The following is a 10,089-nucleotide window of genomic DNA, read 5'->3' on the forward strand; positions in this document are numbered from 1 at the left end:
TACAGCTCCGATTCAACCCCTAGCCTGGGAACCTCCATATGCTGCGGGAGCGGCCCAAGAAATAGCAACAACAACAACAAAAAAAAAAAAAAAGACAAAAGACAAAAAAAAAAAAAAAAAAAACGTAAAAAGAGCTTTTGTGTTTTAGGAAAACACAAAAGGAGAAGAGTCTTATGGGTGGTGGGGGTCGGGGTACTAACTCAACCAGAAATTAAAACTCTCCAGGTGGACTCTGTGTCATGGGGAAATAAGAAAGCTCAGGTGCCTCTCCTTATTCTGGCAGAAGAAACACAAGAAGGATGGGGCCATATGTCACACGCATTTTAAAGTGTCACAAACAATGCAATTTTTATGCGAACGGATGCATTTGGGAGAAGAGAAGGTTTTGCTACAGCCTATAGCCAGGAGTGGCTAAAACTATTAAGTGGAATTTAATAAGGAACATACTGTGGACAAACTCTCAAAATATCTCCTCACAAACCAGTGTTTAATTACAAAGAGCAAATAACATCTTTACTCTGGAGAAGCCTGGGGCACGCTGAGCTCACCAGCCTAGGGAAGCCAGAATCGCCAGGAAGGAGAAGCAAGGGCACTATGACTCAGCGGCATCACACTGCAAATGCACAGCCTGAATCTAGCCAGGAAGTGGTGTGTGCAAACCTTCTATTCCGTGGGTATCAGGCTTCCCTTCTCTTCTCATCAGCCCTTGGTTCCCTCTCTCATCAACCCTCATGTGACCAAGGCTGTAAGAAAGGAGCCTGAGGTCTCTGTTCATGCCCTTGTTTTACATGACCTTAATCCAAACAGGAGCCGCTGACCTAGGAGCATGGAGAGATGAACACAAAGCACTTAAGTGTGGGGACAGGTGATAGCTTGGGCAGGAGCCATTCATCTTCTGACCGTCCAGCTCTAATCCCAGCACAGGGGTCTCTTCACTTGATGGCATGTGTGGACAATGCCTGGAGCACACAGCTGGGGGTTATGACAGGCAGGCATGGTTGTCTGCAAAAGGAGAAGTCCTACATCTTAGTTGGGATGGCAACGGAGACCAAGGTGTAGGAAGAGAGCTGCTCTGCTTCCTGTGAGAACCTCAGTGTGGAGACCTGCAGTGGGGGTGGTGGGCAGCTGCCCACAGCATCCTCTTAGTCAGCATGGTCTTGCAGCCTCTGTCCTCTTGCTCCTCCACTCAGCCCTGGGCCGGCAAGGAAGTCACCATGATTGTGAAACTCAACACCCAGCCCTGCTTTACTCCGTGGGGAAGGAAAGTGAGTCATATTTGATCACTATCATTTTGCACTTTTCGAACAGGTCTCAAGCTTCCCCTTTAAGATTCTCCCTAATTGGTCTTCTCAGTGGTGGAGATGGGGAGATGGCCCTGGATTGGGGCCTGGGGGCATGTGATCACAAAAGTCCCTGTGAGGGAAAGAGGGAGGCAGAGGCAAAGAAGAGGCAACTCCAAAGCAGAAGTGGGAGAGATGTGACTGCTGGCTTTTAGGAGGGGAGGGGATGATGAAGCAAGGGCCATGTCAGCCTGGAGCAGCTTGAGAAGCAGAAGGAATGGGTTCCACCCCAGAGCCTTCGGGAGGAACCCAGCCTGACAACCACGTGATCTTAAGGCTGGGGTCTCCATTTGGACTTCTGACCTTTAGAACTGAGGGGAAAAATCTGTGCTGCTTTAGTTATTTATTGTTTTGTCTTTCTAGGGTCGCACCTGTGGCATATGGAGGTTTCCAGGCTAGGGGTTGAATTGGAGCTGGAGCCGCCGGTGTATGCCATAGCCATGGCAACTAGGATCCAAGCCACATCTGTGACCTCCTCCACAGCTCACAGCCATGCCTTATCCTATCCTTAACCCACTCAGCAAGGCCAGGGAGCAAACCTGCATCCTCATGGTGACTAGTCAGATTCGTTTCTGCTGAGCCATGATGGGACCTCCGATCTGTGCTGCTTTAATCCATTGACTGCTAGTGGTTGCTGTGGCAGCAATTACAAAGCCTACAACTAAAAATCGTGGGGTGGGGGCGGTTTGGTGGTGGCCAGTGTCCAGTTGTTCATTTGCCAGGCAGAGCTCTGCAAGCTCAGTGTTTGAATCTGCCCACCTGGGGTTGTAATTCTACACCAGGCACACTGCAAAGGCCCAATAAATGTGTGTTGACTCTTGGGTTGGAAAGGACTTCAGATCAGGAAGACAGCAGTTCATGGCTCAAATGAGGCTCCACAGGTGGTCAGAAATGCCTGCATAAGCCTGCTCCCACTCCAGTCACAGCCCCGAGGAAACCACGGCCAGTTTCCTGCGGTGGCGGGGCAGTTCCCCTTACGTAGGGCTGCTGATGTGACAGCCCCATGACAGGGAGGACCAGCCTCCAAGGGGCCACACCCTGGGCCCTGTCTGTCCTGAGGGCGCCAGACTCTCCTCCAGCTGCACAGCCTGGACCACGGGGAGGAGACGCCATGACCCCCACACTCCCAGCCCTGCTCTGCCTCGGTGAGATGCAGGGTGAGGGGAAGCCCTGCTCCGGGGGGGACCCCCCCTCTCCCCACACCAGCCTGTGCTCTTGGGACACCCAGCACGCAGGGGGCGCCCAGGCACGAGAGGTTCTGCTCAGAGTCCAGGGCGAGTCCTCACAGGTACTCTCTTCCAGGGCTGAGTGTGGGCCTGGGGACCCAGGTGCAGGCAGGTGAGTCGGTGCCCGGGGGTCCCAGCGCCTCCTCTCCTCCGAGGGGACAAGGGGCCACCCCCAGGCACTGGGCATGGAGATGGCAGGGAGGGGCTGGAGGGCGGGCAGCCAGGCAGGTTTGGGCTGAGAGCTGGGGGCCTGGGGGTGGGGAGGTCTTGTGACCGGGTCTTCGTGTCCTTCCAGGGACCCTCCCCAAACCCACCCTCTGGGCTGAGCCAGGCCCTCTGGTCACCTGGTATAGCCCTGTGACCATCTGGTGTCAGGGGACCCTGGGGGCCCAGGAGTTCCTTCTGTATACAGAGGGAAGCCCAACTCCCTGGTACCGACTGAGCCCACTGGAGGCTGGGGACAAGGCCAAGTTCTCCATACAATACATGACTGAGGCCTACGCAGGGAGATACCGCTGTTACTATATCAGCCCCACTGGCAGGTCAGAGCCCAGTGATGCGCTGGAGCTGGTGGTGACAGGTGAGAGGACACTCAGGGGGCCCAGCCTCAGGCTCTGCCCTCAGGCAGGGGTCTGCTCTCAGGGTGGGTCCCTCTCACAGACCAGCCCTGGGGGAGCTCAGGGGCTGTGAGCCCCATGTAACAAGCTGCCCCCTTCTCTCCTAGGAGCCTATGAGAAACCCGCCCTCTCAGCCCTGCCCAGCCCTGTGGTGGCCTCAGGAGGGAACGTGACCCTCCAGTGTGGCTCATGGCACAGATATGACAGGTTCATTCTGACTAAGGAGGGAGAACACAAGTCCTCCTGGACCCTGGACACACAGCAACGTGCCAATGGGCAGACCCAGGCCCTGTTCCCTGTGGGCCCCGTGACCCCCAGCCACAGGGGGACGTTCAGATGCTATGGCTCTTCCAGAGACAAACCCCAGGTGTGGTCACATCCCAGTGACCCCCTGGAGCTCCTGGTCTCAGGTGAGGGGGGCCCAGCCTGGTCCCAGAGGCTTTGGGGCCCCAGGTAGGTCCCTGGGGGCCTGGCTCAGAGCAGAGCCCCATGTGAGGGGGAGGCTCAGGGGGTGGGGCTCCTGGACCAGAACCCAGAGTGTGAGAGACAGTGAGACCTGGGGGCCAGGAGGGACAAGGGGGTCATGGGGGAAGCAGCCCCTAACCCAGGGCTCTCTCTCCCCAGGGGGCTCTGGGAAGCCCTCCCTCCTGACCCCGCAGGGCCCTGTCGTGGCCTCTGGACAGAGCCTGACCCTCCAGTGTCGCTCTGCCATCAGCTACGACAGGTTTGCTCTGGCCAAGGAGGGGGCACGGGTCCTCCGCCAGCGCCCTGCCTGGCAGCCCCAGGCTGGGCTCTCTCAGGCCCACTTCCGCCTGGGCCAGGTGAGCGGCCTCCATGGGGGCCGGTACAGATGCTACGGTGGACACAACCTCTCCTCCCTGTGGTCGGCCCCCAGTGACCCCCTGGACATCCTGGTGGCAGGTGAGGAGCCAGCGGGTCAGGCGGGACCCACACTCTGCACAGGCCCTGCTGGGGGAGTCCCAGGGGGGATGCTGGGACCAGGGGGCGGGGTCCCCAAGGAGGGAGGGACAGGCAGACAGGGGGTCGGAGGGGGAGGGAGAGGCTCAGAGAAACACAGACACACACAGAGGAGGGTCCTCAGAGAAGCCCTGCCGAGTCTCTGTTCAGAACCAGGGCGGCTGCCAGCCCCTCACCACCCCTCTCTCTCTAGGATGGTTCCCTGCCATACCCTCCCTCTCGGTGCAGCCAGGCTCCTCGGTGGCCGCAGGACAGAACGTGACCCTGCTGTGTCAGTCATGGAGTCTGATGGACACTTTCCTTCTGTCCAAGGAGGGGGCGGCCCACCCCCCGCTGCGTCTTAGGTCACAGCCCCGAGCTGGGCAGAACCAGGCCCAGTTCTCCATGGGTCCTGTGACCTCGGCCCACGGGGGCACCTACAGGTGCTACAGCTCACTCGGCAGGGACCCCTACCTGCTGTCACAGCCCAGTCACCCCCTGGAGCTCGTGGTCTCAGGTGAGGGGACCTGTCCTCTGTGTGTCCCCATGGCCAGCTCTAGGGGGACCCCCTTTCTAGGGTGCAGTGAAGGGGACTCAAGGGAGGGTCACCCTCCAGGGGGATGGAGGGAACCTGCCCCCTTCCCCCGTCTCATCTCCAGGATGCTCGGGGGGAGGAGGGAGAAGGCCATGGGGTGGCCCCAGGGCAGATTCGTGGTAGAGCATGAGTGGAGATGGGGGGCCCCCGAGGAGCTGCAACCCCTCGCCCACCCACAGCCCTTTCCCCAGGATCCTCTGGGGCCCCATCCCCACCCACCGGTCCAACTCCAAGCTGGGGAGTCACGGGGGCCTCTGTCCAATGAGTGCACCACTGGCCCCAGGTCTGTCCCTCAAGCTCTCAGCTGACCTAACTCCTGCTCCAATCCCAGCGCAACTTGTGTCCTAGGGTGGGGTGGCGTTGGGCAGAGATGTGGGGGGACCCCAGGGCTCCAGGGGCTCTGAGGGGGTGGGTGAAGGGGGTCATGGGGAGGGAGATGTTGGGACCAGCCCCCTCACCTCCCATCCTGACCCCCAGGAGGCTCCCAGGATCAGCCCCTCCCCCCCACGGACTCAGGCCCCCGCAGGGGTAAGTGCGGGTCTGTGGAGGGGGGTCCGTGGGGGGCAGGGCGGGGCTGTGCCCCCTAGTCAGGCACCTCTGCACACTCGGACTTGGATGCCCCCACCCCCCGAGGGCCTCCATCTGTCCATGTGTCAAAGGAGATAGTCAAGGCCCAGAGCTCGGGGGTCCTTACACATCTGATTCTGCCGGGACCCACAGGAACAGGAGGCCTCACAGGGAGGCCCCCAGGAGGGACTGGATGGGGGCCTGTCCCCTCTCGGCCTGATGGTGACACTGTGGGCAGGAGGGGGCGGGGCCAGGACAGGGTCCAGGCATCCAGGCGCTTCCCCTTCAGCTCGGGGAGCTCAGTTCCAGGGGGAAGCAGGAGGGCTGGGCTCAGACTCCCGGCTGCAGTCCCAGTTCCCGCTGTTGAACCAGCCAGGGGCCTCCCTCCTCAGAGTCTCGGGTCCGAGGTTGGCAGGCTCCCTGGTCCCCTGCCCCTGGATCACAGGGCTGCCATCAGGTGAGGCGCAGTGACACCCACTTCATGGAGCTCGGGGGGGGACACAGCCCCCAGCCCGGACCTTCCCAGGGTATCAGGGCCTGCAGGGGGGTGCACCTGGGGGGGGCAGATTCCACCCCAGGCAGCTGCCCCCGTAGTCCTGCTGGGCTCGGGAAGGCAGGGTGACAAGGAAGGACCCTCAGCCCCAGATGAGACCCTGGGACAGGGCCCCCTGCACAGGAGGAGACCCCGAGCAGGAAGCGGGTGTCCGCCTGGGGGGCAGCATGTGGAGAGCTCAGGGAGCCCAGAGTCCTGGGTGCCAGTCCCAGGGCTGTCGTCCAGGCTGGGCCGCCCAGGGCCCCAATTTTGTCTGGGCCTCAGTTTCCCCATCTGTAAAATGGGCGGTGGGTAGGGGAGATGAATGCACGGACCCCAGTAGGAGTCTGGCACACAGTAGGTGCACGATTAAATGGCTCATGACCTCACTGGTGCCCCAGGCCTCCCATGGTACCTGAGCCTTCTGATCGGGGTCTCGGTGGCCTTCGTCCTGCTGCTCCTCCTCCTCTTCCTCCTCCGACATCGACACCGACACCGGGGTCAGGACAGATGCAGGAAGTCAGGTGAGCAGGGAACAGGGGGACCCAGGCCCCCAGAGGCGCTGGGTTTAGGGCACCAGCCAAAGGGAACCAAAGAAAGAGGTGGGTAAGGTCAGCTTAGAAGGAGATGGTCCAGAGTCTCAGGTCTGAAAATCTGGAACGAAAACTCTTAACGTCAGGTCACAGGCAGACATGCAGGGGGTTTCTCGGGTCTCATGTCCTGAAACACTGACACCCACGTGTGGGAAGGAGTCAGGGTTTCCTTCTTTCCCTGGAGCCCCGTGGAGCAGGGGGCATAACAGGCCCAGGCTGAGGTGTGCCCGCTGACCCCGCCCAGGGCAACGCTGACCTCCGACTTCCTGCAGGGGCTGCAGACCCGGAGCCCGAGGACAGAGGCCTGCAGAACAGGTGACTCCTGCCCCAAGACCCCAGGCTCCCAGCTGCCCGCGACCCCGTCTGCCCCTAACACCCCCGTCTCCTCCCAGCTCCAGCTCAGCTGCTGACGCCCAGGACCAGAACCTCTGTGAGCAGAAGAGCAGGGCGGCCCTGGGGGTGGGCACGGAGAGTTCTGTGGGCGGGGGTGGACAGGATCCCGAGCAGGGGGCGAGGACTGATGCACCAGCCATCGCCCGCCTTCTGGGTGCAAGAGGCCCAGCCCTGAGCAATCTCAGGGAGTCCTGGCCAGCAAGGCCCCCCTCCCCGTTCTGCCCCAGTAGATGCTGCCGTGAAGGACACACAGTCTGAGGAGGGGGCGGAGCTGGACCATCTGGTGAGACCCCTCCTCCTGCCCAGGCCACCAAAGAGCTTCTCGTGGCCCAACTTCACCCGGTGCAGCCGTCTCAGTGCCCTCACCCCAGCTCCAACAGCACCCACAATGGACTCTCCTCTGGGCCCCCGGGTCGTCCCCCTGTGGCTCCCCCTCCTGTCTCCTCGTGGCCCCACCTTCAGGGTCCCCTCTCCCGACTCCTCATCCTCTGTCTGACCCTCTGGTGCTGGATGCAGCCCCGCGGCTCAGGAGGATGCGTGGATAAGGGAATGGCCTGCAAGTGCCCAGGCTCCCGTCCTTCCTGCTCCCAACAGACGGGCCCAGGGGAGCACCTCGCCCGGCCCCCTGTAGGTGCTGCAGCTACAGAGGGAGCACGGTCCACACTGCCTGAGCTCCCCTGCAGCGGGAAGAGAGGCGCTATGCAGAGGGGCAGGCAGGGTCCTCGGACGCAGGGAGATAAAGCAAGAGAAGGGGACTGGGTGCTGGCGGGGGGCAGCAAGTCCAAAGATCCTGGCTGAGGCCAAGACGGGCTGTGGCAGGAAGGTGGGCGGTGTGGCTGGAGCCACATGAGCAAGGACAGGTGCTGAGACAGAATCAGGACCGCGGAAAGCGTCCAGAGGCCCCGAGGTGTGAGGGAGCCCTGGCGATTCCATCAGCAAAGGGACCTCAGCGGACCACGGAGGGGAACACTGACTGCAGGAGGGGAGCGGGACCCGGGAGGTGCTGTTTCTGTCTCACCGTCTCCCTCCAGCAGAACAAGCGCATGGCGACCCCCAGGAGCGGATGTCCGCCCAGGTCAACCACTCCAGATCGAGAGTGAGGCAGGGGGTGGCCCCCTTTCCTTCCTCCCCATCGGGGGCACTGCTGGACAGAGAAGCCAAAGACAACAGGCAGGGGGACAGTCAGGTGTATCCCTGCCTCTCTGGGCCCCCAGGCTTCCCCTTACCCCAGATATACAGCTGGACTCTCTCTCCCCCACTGCAGGCTGCTGCATCTGCAGATGCCCAGGACGTGACGTATGCCCAGCTGAGCCACAGGACCCTCAGTCGGGGGACAACGGCACCCCCTCCCTCCCAGTCTAGGGAGCCCCCAGCAGAGCCCAGCGTGTATGCTGCTCTCGCCATCCGCTAGCCCACGAAGGACCCAGACCCCACATTCCAGGGACTGGATCACAGGGACCCCAGAAGGCACGGGAACTGCTTGCAGTGGACACCACCTAATAACCACCCACCAGCCGGGACCCCTCACAGAGACTCCAGGAGCTCCAGGGGCGCTCTGGGGTCAGCTATTCTCCCATCAGAGATAATTAATATCCTTACAATTGGGAAATAATGCAAGTCTTCTCAGTTGCCAATGTGTGAATTTAAAATCCAAACAGAAGTGAGAGATGTTTTCAATGGATGACGGTGCAAATAATACACATCAAACCCATGAATTGAGAAAATTAAGAACCTTGAATGAATCTGTTAGAAAAGCCTAAAAATAATCAATGACCCAACCTATCACACAAGGAACTTAGGAAAAGAATAGCAAATTAGTCTAAAGGAAAGTTGATGGAGGGAATTAATAATAACAACATTAACGATGACATACAAAGAGTGGAAGAAGAATCCATGAAGGCAAACATGAAATCCATTCTTGAAAACATTTATAAACCCTAGCCACAATGGCCAAGGAAAAAAGAGTGAAGGCACATAATTCTAGCATCGTGAAAAAACTGCAGACAGCACTACGAATCCCACAGACTTTGTAACAACAGTTACAGAACATAGGAAAAGTTTGATGCCAATGTACAGAAAATGTAGATGAAATGGAGATCTTCAAAGGGACAATTTACTAAACGGGAATAAGAATAAATGGGGAGACACTCCCGTCGTGGCGCAGTGGTTAACGAACCCGACTAGGAACCATGAGGTTGAGGGTTCGATCCCTGCCCTCGCTCAGTGGGTTAAGGACCTGGCGTTGCCGTGAGCTGTGGTGTGGGTCGAGGACGGGGCTCGGATCCCGCGTTGCTGTGGCTCTGGCGTAGGCCGGTGGCTGCAGCTCCGATTCGACCCCATAGCCCGGGAACCTCCATATGCCGTGGGAGGGGCTCAAGAAAAGGCAAAAGGACAAAAAAAAAAAAAAGAATAAATGGTAAATCTGTATCACCTCATATGTGCATTAAATGCATTGACTCTGTAATTAAAAATTTCCCTACCACTGAACTCCGTAATAGTTCATAATTAGACTCTTAAGAAAAGTCCAACAGAAACAGAGAGCAGAACGGTGCTCACCAGGGTTGGCGCAAGGGGGAAGTGGGAAGATGTTGGTCAAAGGAAACAAACTTCCTTTAGAAGATGAGCAAGTTCTTGGGACCTAATGTACAGCGTATTGATTACAGCTCATTATAACACTGCATCATGCTCTTGCATGTGAAGAAGAAAGTAGATCTTGCAGTTCCCATCATGGCGCAGTAGAAATGCATCTGGCTAGGAACCATGAGGTTGCGGGTTCGATCCCTGGCCTTGCTCAGTGGGCTAAGGATCCAGCGTTGCCGTGAGCTGTGGTGTAGGTTGCAGACGTGGCTCGGATCTGGTGTTGCTGTGGCTCTGGCGTAGGCCGGCAGCAACAGCGCCAATTCGACCCCCAGCCTGGGACACTCCATAGGCCACAGGTGTGGCCCTAAGAGACAAAAAAAAAAAAAAAAAAAAAAAAAAAAGTAGATCTTAAATATTCTCACCACAGAAAACAAAGGGCAACCCTGGGATGGGATGGAGGGCTTCCGTGGTGCTGCGGTGACCCTACTTTGCCATGAGCATCAGTTCAAGAGGCTTCACTGGTGATCTCTTTCACACACACAACTGTGATGCACACGCACACACCCGAACCTGCACAAACTTCTCCTGAGAATAGAAAAAGGAGTACACCACCAGCACCTGCACCAACTGGCTTTATCAGGAGGCCAGGAAAATATTTACATCAAAAGCTGACCAGGGAATTGAAAATG

The 10,089-nt window shown here is 58.6% G+C and overlaps 1 protein-coding gene across 2 annotated transcripts; it reads left to right on the forward strand.

Annotated features, from left to right (window-relative positions):
- On the forward strand, nt 2,305-9,307 carry LOC100624191 (leukocyte immunoglobulin-like receptor subfamily A member 6). Of its 2 annotated transcripts, XM_021094977.1 has the most exons (12): nt 2,321-2,485; nt 2,643-2,678; nt 2,862-3,146; nt 3,291-3,593; nt 3,808-4,104; nt 4,355-4,657; nt 5,213-5,263; nt 6,236-6,358; nt 6,700-6,742; nt 6,820-6,857; nt 7,051-7,103; nt 8,085-9,307. In XM_021094977.1, exons 1-12 carry the CDS (start codon nt 2,344-2,346, stop codon nt 8,229-8,231), a joined length of 1,821 nt encoding a protein of 606 aa, XP_020950636.1. In that variant the 5' UTR covers nt 2,321-2,343; the 3' UTR covers nt 8,232-9,307. The 2 variants fall into 2 exon arrangements, with proteins under 2 accessions (XP_020950635.1, XP_020950636.1); XM_021094976.1 differs by having other exon boundaries at nt 2,305-2,485; nt 7,048-9,307.

The sequence above is a fragment of the Sus scrofa genome, chromosome 6, assembly GCF_000003025.6.
Source record: "Sus scrofa isolate TJ Tabasco breed Duroc chromosome 6, Sscrofa11.1, whole genome shotgun sequence".
NCBI classification, from domain to species: Eukaryota; Metazoa; Chordata; class Mammalia; order Artiodactyla; family Suidae; genus Sus; species Sus scrofa.